Consider the following 21,817-nt stretch of genomic DNA (forward strand, 5'->3'; position numbering starts at 1 on the left):
TGAAGATTCTATAATATTTTCCATCATCGATGCTCATTAATTACGAATAATATGTGTCTGTACTTTTTGCTATCTAGGCTCATTCCTCTGATATCTCTTCAAATTACCAAGAGGTCCGAGTAATCGTTCCTTCTTGTTTTCTTGAATCTTTGCTCGTGCCTGTTAAAGCTCGTGTCTATTCAACTACTCTTTGCTAGTTGTCATTCTTTTATTGATCCACGTGTCTTGACGTATCAACACATAATTAATTCCAAATGTTAATTTAATTTTTCCCAATACAATTTTGACATTATATATGCTAGAAAACTAATTTTTCATTTTTATTTTACAGATTTAAATATTTATTTTATAGGTAAGTCCATAATGTATATAAAAAGAGAAAAAATTATAATATTAAAAAAAGGATAAAAGCTGATAATTTAGAGGGTAAAATTGGCATTTGACAATCAAAAGTTTGAGAAATTTGATTGAGTGGCTTTCTGAATGTTATAACCATAGTTAAGTGACTCTTCTGTTACAAATGAAAGAAATATAACTTTACAGGAAAATTTTATTTTGTGTCTCATACAACTGATACTAGTTGTATGAGATATCTTTTTATCTCGCAGTTTTGTGGACCCAGAAGTGTAAGATTGGGGTCCACAAATTTGTGAGACAAAAAAAGCCTCACACAACTAATGTAAGTTGTGTGAGACACACGATAAAACTTCTCAACTTTACATGATAATTTCAATAGTTGAATGATCATTTAAATAATGGTCTCATTAATTAGTCTACTCCTTTTTTCTTCTTTGATTTTTGAGAGATTCTTTTGGACATCTTACATGATTCTTTGAAAAATCTGAAATCGACATTGATAGTTCCGTGTAAGTCGTCTAATTATGTAAGAATAATCAAACGAAGTATACGTATAACTTAAGAAGGAAATTGACAATGATAGTTCGAGATAATGACCCCAAAATCATTTTTTTGGTGATTGAGACTTAATTGTGAAGAAACAAGCATATTTCTGCTACCACACCATATCTAATTATCTATTTCCGTTACCACATCAATTGTTTACCATTATAAGCATGAGTGCTATTAACCTATTGTCACGCGGAGAGAATGAGATTATGAATGAATGAAATTGATCAACTTTCAATCTCATTTTATCTCTAGCTGGCCAGATTGTTTTCTAACTATTGTTCGAATCTTTCTCTAATGTGTAAATTATTCATTTAGGATATTTGACTCCTTCACTGTTGTTTAAAAAGGAGTTAAACTCACACGACACTTCCTAAGAGCCTATACTTATTGTTGGGTTTAAGCTTGGGTAGCTTAAAATAAATGGTGAATGGAAAATGGAGGGAGAATGAAATATTTGAGTTCTCTCCTTTGCAAAGGGACATTGTCCCATATTGGAGGAAGAAAAGATTTTTAATGGGTATATATATAATTACTCTTCTTCTAGCTCTTAAAGAGTTAAGAAGAAGGCAAGCCTTGCGTCGTCCTCGTCCCTCGCTCGGCTTCGGCTTCGAGCAATGATTGGTTGATTAATCTTTTTGGATAAAATTTCTTCCAATATTCCCAACAAGCTATGGCTGTTTCTGAAAGGTTGCAAACCTTTTCAGGAACAACGCCAGAAAGTCTATAAATATGCTTTGAATCCCAGAATCTTTCCTTACGAAATTTTCTGATCTTCTTCTTCTTCATCACAAAATTTTTACAGCCTTCAAGTGGTTCGTTGTTTTACCGGCGTATTTGGTACCAACACTCCGGTGAGTTAAATTTTTCTATCTTGGGAGGATAATATTTCAGCACTTCGGGTACTTGAAGGAAATAATTTTCTTAAGGACACACTGCAGTGGGCTCGATTTTTTCCGAAATTATTTTCAGATATTATTTTGACATTCTGTTGCAACTAACTTTCTGTTTATGTTTATGTTTCAGAAAGTTTACTGTTTTTATTATTTATTACAGTAATACAAATTTCCTTACAATTTAAGGAATTTTTTTATTCGTAATCTGTATTCTGTTAGTGGAAATTAAAACCTGTGTGGTTTTCTACTCCTTCTGAATTTTTCTATTCTGATTTGAAAATATAAAAACTTTATCGGAGTATTGAAATTCATAAACGATTTGAAAAACATAAAAGATTTATCGTTTTCTGTGAAACAATATGTAAAAACTTCAATTTTTATTTATTAAATATATTGTTTATCGTTAGTTACAGTACTATTTACTATTCTGTTTTTTGCCATTAATTGAACTCTTCTGTTGTTGACATTGAGAAATAATAATTGATAACGGAAATTCTTCTGCGACTGCTGCTACAACGATGATAGTCTCGTCAAGCCGAACTGTTGTTCCACCGGATGAAAAAACGAGGAAATTTTCCGGAGCCAACTTCAAAGGATTGCAGTAAAGGGTGTTCTTCTAGCTTACCACACTTAGTATGTAGAAATTCACCAATGAAGAACCACTAGTGCCTGATGTGGACATGCCGGACAATGAAAAATTTATGATTGTTTAAGCATGGAAATAGGCAGATTTTCTTTACAAAGGCTACATCCTAAGTGCTTTGGAGGATGACTTGTACAATGTGTACAGTACTGTGAAAACTTTGAAAGAATTATGGGACGCACTTAAAAAGAAGTACAAGACTGAAAATGCATGCTTGAAGAAGTTTGTGGTTGCCAAGTTTCAAGACTATAAAATGATAGACAACAAAATTGTTGGAACCCAAGTTCAGGAGCTTCAACTTATTTTTCACGACCTTATTACTGAAGGTATGGTCGTGAATGACGTATTTCAAATGGCTGCAATGATTGAAAAATTGCCTCATTCGTGGAGAGATTTCAAAAACTATCTTAAGCAAAAGCGCAAGGAAATGAAGTTGGAAGATCTTGTGATTCGTCTCAAGATTGAGGAAGACAACAAAACAGCCGAGAAGAAGTCTCGTGGAAATTCAACGATCATAGGAGCTAATATCGTTGAGGAGACTGCTCCAAAAAGTAAGAAGAGGAAGAGGTCTTATGGACAGACTAAGGAGCAAAACAAAAAAAATTCAAGGGCAACTGCTACACTTGTAGAAATCATAAAGCCCCTAATTGTCGCCTTCCGAAAAAGGATAAGAAGAAGGGACATGCCAACATAGTGGAGAAGAATGATGACATTGATGATCTTTGTGCAATTCTTTCGAAATGCAACTTAGTTGGAAATTCGAAGGAGTGGTGGATTGACTCTGGAGTCACTCGACATGTTTATGCTGTCAAAGAAGCATTTGTGACTTACTCTACTGCTGGTCCCGAAGAAGAGCTTTTCATGGAAAATACTGCAATAGCCAAGATTGAAAGTTATGGGAAGATATTCTTAAAGATGACTTCCGGCAAGGTGTTAACGCTCAATAACGTTCTTCATATTCCTATTATTAGGAAGAATTTAGTTTCTACTTCTTTGCTTGTTAAGAATGGATTTAAATGTGTATTTGTATCTGACAAAGTTGTTGTAAGCAAGAATGAAATGTATGTTGGAAAGGGCTACCTCACAGAGGGTCTCTTCAAACTCAATGTAATGGTTTTTGACAGTATGAATAAAATTTCAGCTTCTTATTTATTGGAGTCAAATGATTTATGGCATAATCGTTTAGGACATGTCAATTACATAACCTTACGGAAGTTAATTAATTTAGAAGTATTGCCTAAATTCGAGTATAATAAATCAAAATATCAAATATGTATTGAATCTAAGTTTGTAAAACATCCTTATAAATTGAAAGGAATTCAAATCCTTTAGACTTAATTCATACTAACATTTGTGATATGAATTCGACACCATCTCGAGGTGGGAAAAAGTATTTTATAACTTTTATTGACGATTGCACTTGATATTGTTATGTTTATTTGATTAATAGTAAGGATTGTCACACCTCCTTTTTACTACACCCCGTAAAGGGGTATATAAGGGAGTTTTTTCCAATTTAAGTGACAATCGAAAAGGGATTGTTTATTTATTAAAAATCAGAGTCGCCACTTGGGATAATTTATGGTTTCCCAAGTCACCGGATTAAAATCCTGAATCGAGAAAAGTTGACTCTATTTACGGTCTGCAAACACAGAAATCCGGGTAAGGAATTCTGTTAACCCGGGAGAAGGTGTTAGGCATTCCCGAGTTCCGTGGTTCTAGTACGGTCACTTTGATCATACTTGGCTTATTAAAATTGTTTAATTACTCGTTTTATAACCTATGTGCATTTAACTGTTACCGCTTTTTAATTAAAAAATTATCTTGAAATGGGTCACGCGTACGTGTACCCATTTGTTTGGCGCATCAAAAATCATGTCACGCGAACGTGTCCACAATCAATAACGCTTTATTAATATGAAGAAAAGTTTGGCCAAAGTTGCGCGAACACATACTCCGGTTTGGTTTTTAGAAATTGTAATCATGTCACGCGAACGTGTCCTTAATTAGGATAGTATATTAAACGTGCACAAGCAAACTCTGTACATTTGTCAATTTTTATATCTAAATTTATACGAAGACCATGCAATTGTGATTTTTGTTTGGCACGACACACCTCAATTCTAAAAAAAAGTTCAAGCTAAATGTTTGAGGGCCATAAATTATTTATGTTATTGGATATGGCTCGCCTCAACTAGTTAAATGTCTAATTAATTAACACTAAATATAGCTAAAGGTTCCATTTAAACTAACTAAGATGGTTTATATGAGGGAAAACTAGTCCATTACATAAAAGGGCTTGAGCTAATACAAGGGGACTGATAGTCCCACAACAGCAACGGCCCAGATCTCGTTCAAGGGATTTTTCAGAACTGGGCCTCATAATTGAGCCCAAGTTCGAAGCCCTACAGCTACTGAGCCCTAAGCTCTACATCGACGCCTTCAATGCGTGAGCAAGCTGGAAGTCGTAGAGGATTCAACCAGATAACAAAGAGACCAATACATATGCAAGTAGCTTTAGGATCTGTCTTTAACTTGTCAATGGCCCATTACGTGACATCCAATAATGATTCACCCTTGAAATTGATTATGAGTTCCAATTCTAATAGCTAATAGCAGGTAGCAGAATTTACAGTTTCAACGTCATACAAACACGGCTAATCACATTACTTTTGCACAGCAAGGACATTAGCAGATAAATCACTAACCCAGACTCCTAAAAGGAAACTTCAAACAGACAACTAAAATTCAGAATAGTAATACTGAATACTACATATGCAAATGCCTACTAGGATTGTCCTTGAAAGTCCCTTTATACATATACCCTAACTCAAACCCACAAAATCCAAGTGATTAAGCCATAACTCGTTCCATGTTTCAAACCAAAACTAATTCTAGAACAAAGAGCTTAGCAAGTATTCTCAACACTAAGATAATTACAAACATAGTTATACTCCATTCAACCAAAAAACAGACTCGACCAAGCTATCCCTGGAATAAATAATACGCATCATGCATGAAATTAAAAGAGACAGAAATGAGAGTTCAATAGCAATCATCATCCAATTTGTCCATATTTCAGATTCAAGCTTCAGACTACATTCAAATGGTGTCCATAGTGTTTGTGAATACCTGTAAAGCAAAATAACAGAAAAAGGAAAAAGGTCAGTGATAGTAGGACAGTGACAACAACAGCACTGGAACAGTAACCTCTCAGTAGTTTAAGATTGGTTTTAAAAAAAACAAAATCAGACCATCTTCAACCTAGATAAGTTCGTGTGATCTCTCAGGAATTAAAGCTCAACAGGGAAGCTAAGAAAGCTGGGAATCAGGACTCCCAGCACAAATTCAACTCAGAATCAGCTTTCAAAAACCAAATTAAACCAAACTCATTCCCATATGAATCAAAAATTGCTTCAGATATTCAACCTCAAGAATTATGAAAAGAAATCCAATGGAACAACAGTTTCTATGAAATCCTCAATCTCAAGAATTGCTTCTATATTTTTTTGGGTTTCCAGATCTCAAACTCTCTCTTGGGTCTGTCTTGAAAAGCAAGAAAAGCTGCCTTTATAAGCAAGTTATTAGGGCAGACTTAGCTTGCACTTTGCCCCCTTTTAATTTTGTTTTTTGCTTAAGTGTCCCTAGCTTAAATTCCAGAAATTCACTTTAATCCCTACCCTCAGCTTCCTGGCAGCTTCCCATTCAGTTACACTCAAGATTCCTTAGGCCAATTCCCTAGACTACCCCTCGAACCTTGATTATTTACTCTAGGAACCCAACCTAGCAGAACTCCTGTTGATACTAGACAAACCGAATGGGCCATGGGTCAATTTGACCCAACTGTTCAACCCCAAATGAGCCGGAATAGACCCAAAACCCAACCCTCAAGATCAAAAATCTATTCGGCCCAACTAGCATTTATCTGATTACCAAATAACACAGAACAATTAAAACTTTAGCCTAAATGATTTACTAACTAAACTTAACCAAACTAACAATTTCAGAACTAACCTAACAAGACTCCAATTACTCATGCATGAATGAATAGACTCCGGAACAAAGGAAGAATGATTCAAGAAGAGGAGAAGAAACATAAAATTGAAAAACAAACGAAGAACAGATTAAACCAAAAGAAGAAAAGAAGAATACCGAAGAAAAGTTCAGAAAATGAAAGGAGGAACCTGGGTCTTCAGATCCTCGGATTTTCCGGCCAAATCTGATGTTAATCGTGCGCTCTTACGAAGAACACACGAATATAATCGGATTCGACACAAAATTTTGCCAAAACTTGACTTGGGATTTCTGGGGTTCGTTTCTGATCTAAGATTCGAGGAACTAGGGCAATATTCGAGGGTAATGGAGTATGGATTTGGAAAGAGGAGAGTGTGGAGGCTATAGGGTGTGATTTTGGTGGCGTTTGGAGATGGCGCCGCCACCGGCGACCGGGGATTTGGGGGCGGCTAGCTAGGGTTTCGGGGGTGTTTTCTGATGAGGGTGATGAGCAGAAGAGAGTTCTGAGGGGGGAGGTAAGGTTATTCGGACATTTAAATATGTATGAGGCTTCAGTTCTGAGCCGTTTGATCAAGGGGAGATCAACGACTCAGATTACATAGTCCAAAACGGCGTCGTTTTAATTTGGGGGGAATGGACCAGGTAATGGGGCAGGTTTGGACCGGATTGGGGCAAGGAGTCCATTTGGGCTGAGTACTTTTAGACCAAATTTTGGCCCAATTTCTAGTCTCTTTCACAAATTGTCCAAAATTCCTTTTCCTTTTCTCTTTTCTTTTGTTTTCAAAAGTAAAAAAAAACCTAAATAACAATTTACAAAATAATTAACTCCTAATTACTATTATTAACTAAACCAAATTAAAGGACCAACTAACCTAAATTCCAAAATTAAAACTAAAGTAAACTATTTTTGAGACTTTTCCTTTTTATAAAAATTAATGACTAATTAATTCCTAAAATGAAAAATTAACTCCTAAATGCACATGCACATATATTTTGTATTTTTCACTAATTAAAATGCACAAACAAACATGCAAACAATTAACAGAAAATGTCACAAAAATTCACAAAATTGCAAATAATGACAAGAAATTATTTTATTTTGAATTTATGAGAGTAATTCATATAGGGCAAAAATCACGTGCTCACAAGGATGAATCAATGGAAGCATTTAAGCAATACAAGAATGAAGTGGAGAATCAACTGAATAAAAAGATCAAAATGATTAGAAGTGATAGGGGTGGAGAATATGAATCTCCGTTTGCAGAAATATGTTCGAAATGAAATTATCCATCAAACTACTGCACCCTACACACCTCAATCGAATGGAATTGTGAAAAGGAAAAATCGGACATTAAAGAAAATGATGAATTCTTTATTAATAAGTTCCGGATTATCGCAGAGTTTGTGGGGGGGGAGGGGAGGGGAAGCTATCCTTACAGCTAACCGAATACTCAACAGAGTACCCTATAGCAAAACGCAATCTATTCCATATGAAATATGGAAAGGAAGAAAATCTAACTTAAAATATTTCAAAGTGTGGGGGTGTTTAGAAAAGGTACAAATATCTTTACCCAAAAGGGTAAAAATCGGACTAAAAACTGTGGATTGCGTTTTTATTGTATATGCTACAAACAGTAAAGCATGTCGGTTTTTGGTTCATAAATCTGATAATCCCAAAATTCATGTTAATACGGTAATGGAATCAGATAATGCTGAATTCTTTGAAAGCATCTATCCTTATAAAACTGAATGCGAGTCATTAAGTAAAAGACCTAAACGACTACGAGAAGACCAAAGGAAAATACTCCACTTGAAGAAGATCCAAGGCATAGCAAACGTCGAAGAACATCTACTTCCTTTGGACCGGATTTTGTGACATTCTTACTTGAAAATGAGCCTCAAACTTTTAAAGCAGCTATGTCATCTTCAAATTCAGCATTTTAGAAAGAGGCAGTCAATAGTGAGATTCAATCAATTTTGGATAACCATACATGGGAATTGGTTGATCTTCCTCCGGGAAATAAGACTTTAGGTTCGAAATGGATCTTTAAACGGAAAATGAAAACTAATGACACTATTGACAAATATAAGGCAAGACTTGTTGTCAAAGGTTAGACAAAATGAAGGCCTTAATTACTTTGACACTTACTGGTCAGTAAAGAGAATAACATCTATTAGGGTGTTAGTGACATTGGAGGTCGTGTATGGTCTTGAAATCCATCAAATGGATATTAAAAAAATTTTCTTAAATGGAGAATTGGAGGAAGAGATTTACATAGAATAACTTGAGGGTTTTGTAGTTCCAGGTAAAAAAAAGTGTCAAGTAGGTGGCATACCAAGAAAAGAACAATAGTTGGAGGCCGTGTATGGACTTAAACAAGCACCCAAACAATGACATACCAAATTTGATCAAACAATATTGTCAAGTGGGTTTAAAATCAACGAGTGTGACAAATGTATTTACATTAAAAACACTTCAGGTTATGAAGTCATTGTTTGTTTATATGTTGATGACATGTTGATAATGAGCAAAAATATGGCAAGATATAAATGCTAACAAGCATATGTTGGCTAGCAAATTCGACATGAAAGACTTGGGAGCTTCTGACGTGATCTTAGGAATCAGAATTCACAAGGCTTCATAAGGTTAGCACTATCACATTGTCACTACATTGGAAAAGTACTTGACAAGTTTAAGTATTTGGATTTCAAGATTGCCAAGACTCCAATTTACGTGAGTTATGAACTTCAAAAGAATGAAGGTGAAAGTGACTCACAACTGGACTATGCAAGAGTATTGGAAAACTTGATATATATCATGAATTGTACGCGACCAGATATAGCATGTGTTATTATCAAACTGAATCGGTTTACAAGTAATCCCAATCAAATATATTGGATAGCAATGAAACGAGTTTAGGGTATCTAAAACATACCCAAAATTATGATTTGTATTATAACAAATATCCCTCAGTGATCGAGGGATATAGTGATGCAAATTGGATCACCGGATCATCTGAAGTTAAATCCACTAGTGGATATGTTTTCACAATTGGGGGTGGAGTAATGTCTTGGAAATCATCCAAATAAACATGCATCGCCCGTTCTACAATAGAATTTGAATTCATAGCTTTAGACAAAGCCAGTGAAGAAGCTGAATGGCTCAGAAATTTCTTGAAAAATATTTCATTTTGGCCCAAACCTTTGGCACCTATATGTATACATTGTGATAGTCAAGCGGCAATAGGTAGGGCAGGGAGCGTTATGTATAATAGAAAATCTCGTCATATATGACGGAGAAACAATACCATTAGATAACTACTCTCTAGTAGTATTATCACGTAAAGTCAAGAGATAACGTGTCGGATCCACTTACAAAAGGCCTATCTAGAGAGGAAGTTGAAAGATCATCAAAGGGAATGGGGTTAAGGCCTAGGACAAGTGATCATGGCGGTAACTCTACCTAGCAGATTAGAGATCCCAAGAGTTAGGTTCAAAGAGACCAAACAAAGTTATGAATGACGGTTCAACATTGTCAAATAACTCAACCCATTCTCGTGATGAAGATAATGTTTAGAAATCGAGGTTAAGCATTAAGGCTTTTTGATGAGTCAATAAAAAAACTTTTTAATGATTTGCTAAGTCTGGCAAGATATGACCAGATAGTGTGTCTATAGGATTACACGTTTAGAAATAACCTATATGAGTGTGAAGTGTAAGCCGCTTCAAGGGTAATGAAAGTAAATGCCCATTCTCTAAGCACTCATAAAACCAGGCGGTGTTCATGGCTGAAACGAACACGACCGTGAGAACCATAGATGGTTAAGGATTGATTGTGTGACTTATATTGTCTAGGTATATAACAAAGCTCGACGGTTCAAAGATATCAAATCTACCAATTGGCTGAGTATATCCGATATAAGTTCACTACGAAAAGTTCAAAGGGAAACCTACTTATCCAGATGCAATTAATTCTTGCATGTAAATCACGCACTCGTTCGTGCATTCCTTTATCTTATAGCAATTCTCAATTCATGTGGGGGATTGTTGGGTTTAAACTTGGGTAGCTTAAAATAAAGGATGAATGAGAAATGAAGGGAAAATGAAATATTTGAGTTTCTCTCCTTGGCAAAGGGATATTATCTCATATGGGAGGAAGAAAAGACTTTTGATTGGTATATATACAATTCTTCTTCTTCTAGCTCTTAAAGAGTTAAGAAGAAGGCAAGCCGTCGTCGCTTGCTCGGCTCGGCTTCGGATTAGGATTTGGTCAAAGATTGATTGATTAATCTTTTTAGACAAATTTTTTTCCAATTATTTAATTAATTAATTTCTTCCAATTTTTGGTACTAATACTCCGGTGAGTTAAATCGTTCTATCATGGGAGGATAATATTTCAGCACCTCGGGTACTTGAGGGGAATAATTTTCTTAAGGATACACTGTGCATTCAGGGGGCTCGATTTATTTCGAATTTTTTTCCAGATAGTATTTCGACATTCTGTTGCTACTAACTTTCTGTTTCTGTTTCTATTTCAGAAAGTTTACTGTTTTTATTATTTATTACAGTAATACAGATTTCCCAACACTTATTTAAAAATTTTATTATAAAAAGTCACTTTACCTGAGTGATATTAGCTTTAAGAAAAAAAAACATTCAAATTCAGTATTCACTACTATTTTTTTTTTTTTTTTTAATTTACTATTCTTGTATTTTAAGAACGCAAGCAAAGAAGAGAAGTCACAGAGGTATTTTAGTTCAACATTCTAGGGCAGCTGTGGTGTAAAATCTTTTTTTAAAAGTTATTTTCGAAAACCAGAATAGTTCAAAATAGAATATAGATTTAAAAAGAGATAATTATTCTTTAAAACATCTTTTCCTTGTTACTACCCAAACAATAGTTTTCTTTCAAAAAATTTTTTTAAGAAACACACACACACACACACACACACACACACACACACACACACACACACACACACACACACACACACACACACACACACACACATATATATATATATATATATATATATATATATATATATATATATATATATATATATATATATACTACCTATATTTATGGTTACATCCGTAGCTTAAAGGAAAATAGTTTAAGTTATTTATACTATATATAAAAGAAATCACTTCCAATGCAATTTAATTGGAGAGCAAGTTATCATTCTATGTTCAAGTCATATTAGTAGACTTCTTATGAAAAGTTATATCCCCTTCGTTTCAACTTACGTGAATTTATTGACTGGGCACAAAATTTAAGAAAAGAAAGAAAGATTTTTGAATTTGTGGCGTATGAGGCACATAAATTTTGCGTAGCTATAAGTTATTGTATAAAGGTTACTTCCTCCGGTCCACAATAAATGACTAATTTATTTTTTTATTTTGATCCAAAATAAGTGTCCATTTATATAATCAAGAAAAAATTCAATTTATTTTTCTAAAATTACACTTATGTACGTATCCCTAAAAGTTATTTACTCCTCATATTTGAAAAGAGAAGTAAGTGCTACTATAACTATGCTGCAATATTTAATTAATTAAGGGTAGTTTAGTCACACTTTCTATTTTTGTCTAGAAATTAATATTTCTTTAATGGGTGTGCCCAAGGCAAATTGGTCACTTATTATGGATCGGAAGGAGTAATTATTTTCAAATAAGGAAATAGATCATTCTTTTTGACACGGATTATAAAAAAAAAGTTCACATAAGTTAAAACGGAGGGAGCAATATAAAATATTGTTAGTATATGTTAATTATTATACTTTTTATGGTATAAAACTTGTAACAGTCAATAACTCAATACACACAATTTGAAGTCGAAAAAGGATTTAAGTGAACAGGTCCATATTCCTTTTGTCAACTTCCGAACAGGTTAAACAATTATACTACAGCTGTACTTATCAAAAAGAGACACTACTAAAGAAAGAAATTAGTAGCCATTGATTACAAAATCCAATTCACTACTAAAGAAAGAGACACTGTAATCACAGCTTACAGTCACCTTTCAGCCATTGATTACAAAATCCAATTCTTTACCAAAAATCCTCAAGACAGCATCAGTCTCAGATTCCACCACTCGTTCTCTCTCAATTTGTCAATTTACAAAGGAAAAGACTATAATTTTTTAAAAAATAAAATCCCACTAACAGCCTTATTAATATTAATAATTCTATTGATTACTATAATAATGTCATGGCCTTGAAGCCTGGGAAGTTTTTTAGGAGGCACTCAATAGATGGTATGCAAAGAATTTTTTCCTTCTTTCTTCAATTTCTTTTACTGACCCTTTTTCAAGATTTTTTTTGTTGTTTTTGTTTTTTTGGGGGATATGTAGCATACAGAACCAAGGAAGTCAATTCAGTGAGGAGTGAGAAAGCAGTGATGGGGAAGCCAGTGAAGTTTCAAGGTATAAGTGAAGAATTGCAGAAGATAATAGATGCAGATATGGACAACGTGGATGCCAGGCGTCGTGCTAGGGATGCGTTTAAGGATGTTCAGTTGTCAATTGATCATTGCCTGTTCAAGGTATTCTAACTGCTTCTAATTGAACAACTGTATTTTTATGATTTTAAGTAAACTTGAAAATGGTTAAATGGAACGACATGGACACTGAGGATTCATGTGGCCGACTCCAACTTGCTTGGGTTGTTATTGCTTGGGTTCAGTAGAAAATTATTCATAGTCAGCTTCAAGTTTGTATTTTTATTGCATCTGATTGAATGGACTGGATACAGGAGAATTTATATAGTCGACCCAACTAGTTTCCAATCGAGGTTTGGTAACTTATTCGAGAAAAGATAAGTTCGGATTGAGGCATAGTTACTTGTCAAAAAGAATGTTTTGAATTGAGCCATAGTTGATTGATTGAATAATTGACTGGACCAGCTATTATGTTTTGCTAATGTAAGTAGAAGGCGCCCATCATTTAAGACGATGCGATTGATTATTGGCAACAGGTTTTGCCTAAGTTCAACTGCAAAGGGATTGAACTAGTAGTATAGAACTTAAAATCTTGCTCTATAGACTGCTTGGTGAAGGTACTGCAACTCCTGCTTATTGAATAACTGTATTTTTATGATTCAAGTAAAATAGAAAATGGTTTATAATAGAAAAAGATTCAAAGTCAGCTTTGAAGTTTGGATTTTGATTGCATCTGACTGGACGGAAGAGAATTCATATAGTCGACCTTACTAGTTGGGGAATGAGGTGTAGTTATAAGCAAATTAAATTCGGAATGAGGCATAGTTACTTATCAAAAATAAAGTGTTTGATAATCGAGACATAGTCAATTGATTGATTAATTGACTGAACAAACTGTCATGTTTTATTAATGTCAGTCGAAGGCGCCCCTCATTTGACTAAGAGCTTGATTATTGGCAACAGGGTTTTTGCTTAAGGTCAACTGCAAAGGGATTGAACCAGTATTGTGAAACCTAAAATCTTGCTTTATAGACTGCACGTCCTGTTTAAATTTCCCCTCTTATCTTGATAGAATTGTATAAGTTCGGTGGATTGCAGATAGAGCATTCAGAATGCTAAAAAGTAAAAAACAGTTTCCAATGCCTATGTACACTTGCATATAATGAAGTATCTACAAATAGATCATCTCCAAGAGAAGGGATTCAAGCAGTTCAGTATTCATTGAAATTCACATATTGACCTTTAGCGATGGAAAGGGCATACAAGACTGACCATTCCCTATTTCTTTTCTTTAAGTAAACCTGTTTTCGTACGTGCAATTATCACCTTCTACATTAAGCTAGTTGTGACAGTTGAGACTTTTATGAACGCTTTTCTTTACCTTTCTCGTTTTTCTGTAATCACGGATAGCGCTCATATGGAACTGAATCCTTCAAGGAAGTGGCATGTTTCTTACTTGTTTTTTATGTCGATTTAATGATTGCTTATTTTGCTTTTGCACAGATGCCACATGCTGGAGTGAAGATGAATGAGGTAACACTTTTGCTCTTACATCCTCATTTTCCAGTCTTTTTGAAAATATTCTGATGGCTTCTTCTTGAAGCATCCTGTTTCTTAGCATAAACAAAAGGATCTGTTATGTAATTAGTTTTCTGTGTACTTTCTAGTGCAGCTAGATTATGAACTTGCCTTCTTTCCAATTTTCCTCTTTTAGCTAATATGAGATTTTTGTCCGAAGGGATACGGATTCCACAATCAGAGCTTTTAGTAAAATATTGGTTTTACTTCTTGTTTGGTGAATCGAGATCTATTATTGGAATAAAAGAATGACACATTAAGAAATTTTTTGGGTTTGGTTGCCATTCACACTTGTTTTGATCGTTAGTTGCCTTTCACTCTATTATTTAACTATTAACCTTGTTTTCACTTTATTGTTCACTTTCTATTGCTTAATATCCTTGGATAGGAAGTGATTAGTCGTTGAAGTTGTCAACTATAAACTTTATAGGTTATTCGTACTAACCTAAATGCTTTGGTTTTATTAGATTTTCATTGTCTGTAACGATAACTGTAAATCCGATAACATATCTTAGAAAATTGAACCTTGTACGGAAGAACTTCATAAAATTCAGAAAAATAGAAATGTTGCTGGACTGGATAGTTATAACGAGGGGTTTATTTTCATCATGATTATGGAGGATCATGTATATGAATATGTTAATTTTAGGACATCAAATGAACTTGGTTTCCAAAACATTGACTAATTTATGAGAGATCTGTTACTTTAAATGCGGTTAATGTCTCGTGTAAATAGTATGTGAGTATCACTTCAGAAATTTAAAGGGGAAGGAAGAGAATAACTCTGGAACGGTCTGTTTTTATTACAAAGTTTTAATTTTGTGAAACAAAATGGAATAATGGGAGTATTTATCTCAATCTCTTCAAAATGAAATGAAATTAATGGTAATTTGAGAAGAATGACTTGATTTGCCATGAATAAAATGACTGGATATTTGTCTTCCTTATTGTACCAAACGACCTGAGAAGAGTCTTTTATATCAGTACATGGTTCAGTTTTAGCATCCTATATTAGCATTAAGGTTTAATATTCATAGCTGATTTAAATTACATAGTGCTTTGAAATTTGGTGGTGCAGTCATATGAGGTTAATTCTCGAGGACTGGAAATCTACTCCAAAAGTTGGCTTCCAGAGACAAGTCTCCCAAAAGCTATGGTATATTTTTGTCATGGTTATGGTGATACATGCACATTTTTTGTTGAAGGTTTGTGATTGTCAAACACATTTTTAAATCTCGGACTAGTGTTTCAAGGAAAGATTGTTCCTGAAAGTTTCTCCTTTTTTTAGGCATTGCAAGAAAATTAGCATCGTCTGGTTATGGAGTATTTGCCATGGATTATCCTGGATTTGGTCTTTCAGAAGGTCTTCATGGCTACATACCAAGTTTTGACAAGTTAGTTGATGATGTCATCGAGCGTTACTCAAAAGTGAAAGGTACAACTTGCCTCAGTTACCCTCTTTATCAGTAACATCTTGGATTCTTATGATAGGTTCGAGACTCTAACCAAATAGAACTGTCTCCTGAGTCCTGACAAATGATGTCTCATATACATGCTGATATCATGACTTGCTTTGGGCAAGAGGTCCCAAAATCAGGAATCGGAAAATAACTTAATTACATCTTATTCTTCTTGACACACTACTGAAACAGCAACTGACAGTTAAATGCTGGTCGCAGAAAATGCAGAGATATGTAACCTGCCAAGTTTTCTATTTGGGCAATCAATGGGTGGAGCAGTAGCTCTGAAGGTGCACCTGAAGCAGCCCGATGCATGGAATGGCGCTGTTCTTGTTGCACCTATGTGCAAAGTGAGTTTGTGGAGATGATTCCTTATTCTTATTATTGCTTATTGTCTCAGATCCATGGTTTTGAGTGACGACTTGTATTGTTGTACAGCTTGCAGATGACATGGTTCCACCGTGGTTAGTAACACAAATTCTAATCGGTATGGCAAAATTTCTTCCAAAGCAAAAGCTAGTTCCGCAACAGGACTTAGCGGAGTTAGCATTCCGAGATGTGAAGAAGAGAGAACAGGTATGTGGTCTTTCTGCTCTGTAATAGCGCACAGTTCAAAGTATGATGACTTTAGGAGGACGGGAGAGAGTGATAGATACAGGATATTAGAGGTTAGTGTCGCTGGGTTTGTTTAGGAATGTCTAGTTACCATTAGCATCTCACTCAAACATGTTTTTGCCCAAGGGTATGTCAATTAGCTTCCAATACGAATAACTTGATTTATTAAACATAATAATAACACAAACCTGTTTCATGTTATGATGTACTACGTTTTCTTCTGCGTGCAGGCTGCCTATAATGTCATTGCTTACAAGCATAAACCCCGTCTACGAACTGCAGTGGAGTTACTGCATACCACCCAAGAGATAGAGAAACAACTAGATAAGGTATCACATGTTTCATTTTCTGTTTTTTGCAGTATAGAATATTACCCCCATATTAACTGTTTATTGTAAATAGGACCTTGTGCCTTTGAATATGCAAGTTAGTCCATAGTTGGAAACTTGAAATTCTATTATCACCTGCGCATATCTTTACTGGGGTTGTTAACCGTTTCTGCTTATTATAACTGTTTTGACTTTATAATTCATTCTAGATGGTATATCTTTTTCTGCTCTTGTAGTCCAGAAAGAGTTCAAGCTCATTTAGCTTGACAAATATTGTAAAAAAGTGTCCATAAGTATGACTCTTTCACGATTACCTTTTTGAAAAAGAGAGATTTTTGGAGAGGCAGGAACAACAACAATAACAATAAACCCAAATGTAATCCCACAAGTGGGGTCTGGGGAGGATATTATGTACGCAGACCTTATTCCTACGTTGTGCAGGTAGAGATGTTATTCCTGATAGACCCTTGGCTGAGGCAAGCATAAGCACAATAATTTAGAAAGAGAGATGCAGGAACCAAGAAGGAAAATATGCAGAACAATATCGTTATAATAATACACTGAAGCAGAAGTAGCATGAAAGAGAAGTAATCGCAATCTAGGAAAAAACAAAGAATAGTAATGAAGCTACTGGTATGGGAGGCAAAGACAACCTACTACTCTAATCTTCGATCTCCACACCTTTCTATCAAGGGTCATATCCTCGGTAAGCTGGAGATAAGTCATGTCTTACTTAATCACCTCTTCCCAATACTTTTTCGGCTTACCTCTACCTCTCCTCAAACCCATAATCGACAGCCTCTTACACCTCTCGGTGGCACCTATGCATCTCCTCATCACATGCCCGAACCATCTCATCCTAACTTCCCGTATCTTGTCCACCACAGGGATCACCCCTACCTTTGTCTGAATATCTTCTTCCCTTCTGGTATTGCCCACACACTGGGGGCAAAAAGAGCAAGAGAATACTGCTGGCGACCTTTGCTTATGCTAATTTCTTCAAATATACCTAATTTTATTACTTTTTGTTGCTTTTTATCCTAGTGATGCTGTTTGCAATCCAGGGAGTTAATTTTATCTATGGTCATTGAACTTTTGTGTTTGTTACCCAAAAGTCACTTTTTTTTTGTTACGTAAAAATCATTCAATTTTGTGTTCATTACACAAAAGTCACTTTTCTTTCTTTTGTTACACAAAAATCATTTTACTTTGCTCTAATTATCACAAAAGTTAGATTTTTACTTGAAAAGTCTATTATACCCTTGATATTATATAAACCTTCATATTTATGTAATATCTTCTATAGTATATACTATTTACTATATTTTTAACTATATATTATATTTATAAATAAAATAACTTAATATTATTTTATTTATTATTTTTATAATATATTCGTATATTTTATTTTTTCTTAACGCTAATTTTCAAAATATATTAGTAGCGTTATTAAATTTGTCAGTAACTTTAATAAATATTAGTAGAAAAATAAATCGGCAAGTACATTTCCGTGAGAAAATTCGCATGTAAACAAACAAAGAAAATGAGGAAAAAATCATATGTTAATCTCAAGGAAAATCCCTAGGTACTACATGCGAATTTAGCTGGAGATATTTTCTTGGGGATTTAATTACCTGGGCAATTGGTTATTTGGAAATTAAATTACTAGAAATTCCGAAAAAACCCTCCAAAAAAATCGACCAAAGTTGGTTGGAAATTACCAACCAACTTTGGTCGGTCAATTAAATTCAAAAAAATATTAAAGTTACTGAAAAATTTAATAACGCTACTAATATATTTTAAAAATTAACGTTAAGAAAAAATTAAATATACGAATATATTATAAAAATAATAAATAAAATAATATTAAGTTATTTTATTTATAAATAAAATACATAGTTAAAAATATATTATATAGTATATAATATAGAAGGTATTACATAAATATGAAGGTTTATATAATATCAAGGGCATAATAGACTTTTCAAGTAAAAATGTGACTTTTATGATAACTAGAGCAAAGTAAAATGATTTTTGTGTAACAAAAGAAAGAAAAGTGACTTTTGTGTAATGAACACAAAGTTGAATGATTTTTACGTAAAAAAAAATTGATTTTTGGGTAACAAACACAAAAGTTCAATGATCATGGATAAAATTATCTCCAAAATCTGTACTTGTATACTTTTCTCTAAGCTTATTCTTCGATAGGTTAGAAATCTAAAATAATAACTACTAACAGTTTTTATGATTTTGTAGGTCTCTCTGCCATTGCTAATCTTGCATGGAAAGAATGATACTGTTACTGATCCATCCATCAGCAAAGCGTTGTACGAGAAGGCAAGTAGTTCGGATAAGAAACTGACTCTTTATGAGGATGCTTATCATTCTTTACTAGAGGGTGAGCCCGATGAGATGATATTTCGAGTTCTTGGTGACATAATTTCTTGGCTGGATAACCATACTTCCTAAGTTAGTTCTCCAATTTTTGTTCTATATATTTTTTTGTTCTGTCCATTATTTTTATGGTTTAGGGAAACAAGGGGGGAGAGCTGAAATAAGAAACTACATTTATCCATTATGATTTACATGGTAGGATGAATTCATTTTCAACATGCACAGGGAAACAGGAGGATCTATTGATGCACTGAGAGTAATGCCCCTCCTCTCCCTCGATTTTTTGTTTTAACGAACCAATATTGAAGATTTGAATGTTTTATATGAAACAAAAAACAATGCATCTTTAGAGAATACTCTAAGCTTGAGGCCTTCTTATCTCTCTTTTCACGTGTGATGCGCATAAGCTTCAAAGGAGCTATTTCACTTCATTGGTGTGGGCGTAGCCACCCTATGTTAAGGTTGGTCAATCACACCTTTTGCTGCCGAATAATTATATTGTGTATATAAATTAAATATTATTTTATATGGTTATATATTATATTTTGAATACCCTTGATATAGTCGAGTGAGACAGTCCAACGATTCAAGGTGTTCAAAGTGACGTGTTGTTTAGGGGTTCAAAGTTCTACCCATTTTTTGCCACAATTAAACGATGACCACCATGCGTGGTCTAATTCTTTTTTCAATCTAACAATTTTCCTAATAAAATAACTCTTAAAATTTAAAATTTGTGTAGAAATAAACAACTAATCTTAAAAGTAATTTTTAGCTAAAAGTTGATTCTTAAATAAAGTTTATAATTTAAAGGTCAAAGTTTACAAAAATTCCTCAACAAAGCCCCCAGGGCCTAGCTCAAGTGGCAAAGGGACCAGGATTTGTGTCTTAGGTCACAGGTTTAAGCCTCCACACCATGCAAAGCAAAACTTGGTATTTAAGTGGAGAAAGGTAGAGGGGCGGGTCCATTATCCACCGAGTTTTGAAGATTGCGGTTGGTCCAAAGGATCGGCCCCAGACGGATTTCTCGGTCATAAAAAAAAAGTCTTCAACAAAAGCTCTTTACAAACACATGATTCTCTCCTTCCTTTGGTTTTATGCTTACTTTTATTAGTAAAATTTATAATGTTGTCTTCTTATTATTTTAATTTTATTTACAAAATTATAGTTTTATTAATTTTTTTTATTGTTTAGCTACATGTTGCGTAGTTGCTCTAAAAATTGTGGTATACCATTTATCGATAAAAAAATTATTAATTTATTTAAAATTTGAATACCCTTAACGGAATTGCTGGCTGCCCCAATGTTTCACTTCAGTATAAAAGTTCGTACCGAAAAGAGTCAGATCATGTTCTCAATAGTTAAGAATAGAAAAACTTCTCTTCCAAGCTTTGCTTTCTATTTCGCTAAGGCTTTTGGTTTGATGATTGTGAACTCTAACTTTCTGAAGAGGGAGGAACATTTGGTTACTTTTTAAAATACGGTGGCGAAGACTCAGATTGATTATCTCCTCCTCAGGAGGTGTGACAGAAGGTTGTGCAAGGATTGCAAGGTGATTCCGGGTGAGATACTCCCGACGCAGCATAGGCTCTTAGTGATGGGCGTTGATATTATGTTAAAGAGGAGGAAAATGTCTGCTCGGGGAAGACCGAGAATCAGGTGGGGAACCTTAACTAAGGATAAAACCCAAGAGTTAGAGGGGTGGTTGTCGGCTATGGGAGCTTGGAGGAGGCACTATGTGGTCAGCGACAACAAACAGTATAAGAGAGGCTGAGAGAGGTGTGTTAGGGGTCTCGACGGGCGTCTCTGGTGGGCACAAAGGAGACTGGTGGTGAAATAAAGTGGTCCAAGGTAAAGTAGAAGCAAAGAAGGCGGCGTACCTGAAGTTAGTGGGGAGCATAGGTAAGGAGGAGAGGCGAGCGTGCATGGAGAGGTATAAGGTAGCTAGGAAGGAAGCTAAGTCGGCGGTCACAGAGGCTAAGACTGTGGCTTATGGTCGTATATACGAGGAACTAGGGGAAAAGGCGGGGAGAAGAAGTAATTCCGGCTGGCCAAGTTGAGAGAGAGGAAGGCTCGGGATTTGGACCAAGTGAAATGCATCAAGGACGAAGATGGTAGAGTATTGATGGAAGATGCCCAGATTAAGAAGATGGCAAATTTACTTTCATAAACTTCTGAGTGAAGAAGGGGATCCGTATATTGTGCTAGGTGAATTGAAGCATTCCAAGAGTCATCGTGATGTTTTATACTTCAATACCACACAAGAGAGTGGGGGGGGTGATTTGGTTGGTGACCAATTTTTCGCTTAAACTGATTATGGAAAGACCTGGTTCTTCTATGTGTTCCTTCTTCTACTGTTGTGGAATAAAAAATGTAGAAAGTAAAGAATACAGGTATTTTTACGTGGAAAACACCTGGCTCAAAAGGTGAAAAAACCATGACCTACTACTCAGTAGGATTTTCCCAACACTTTACTAAATCACTGAGCCAAAACAGCATTTACAAAACTCTTTGTAAACCTAAGGACTACCTCTAATCCTGTTG

At 34.7% G+C, this 21,817-nt stretch overlaps 1 protein-coding gene across 1 annotated transcript; it reads left to right on the forward strand.

Annotated features, from left to right (window-relative positions):
* Positions 1-12,475: 12,475 nt before the first annotated feature.
* Positions 12,476-19,630, forward strand: LOC107763741 (caffeoylshikimate esterase). The gene is made up of 9 exons (XM_016582232.2): positions 12,476-12,718; positions 12,815-13,005; positions 14,404-14,433; positions 15,557-15,683; positions 15,767-15,913; positions 16,158-16,288; positions 16,377-16,514; positions 16,784-16,882; positions 19,139-19,630. Exons 1-9 carry the CDS (start codon positions 12,673-12,675, stop codon positions 19,349-19,351), a joined length of 1,122 nt encoding a protein of 373 aa, XP_016437718.2. The 5' UTR covers positions 12,476-12,672; the 3' UTR covers positions 19,352-19,630.
* The last annotated feature ends 2,187 nt before the right edge of the window (positions 19,631-21,817 follow it).

Source organism: Nicotiana tabacum, chromosome 3, assembly GCF_000715075.1.
Source record: "Nicotiana tabacum cultivar K326 chromosome 3, ASM71507v2, whole genome shotgun sequence".
Taxonomy (NCBI): Eukaryota; Viridiplantae; Streptophyta; class Magnoliopsida; order Solanales; family Solanaceae; genus Nicotiana; species Nicotiana tabacum.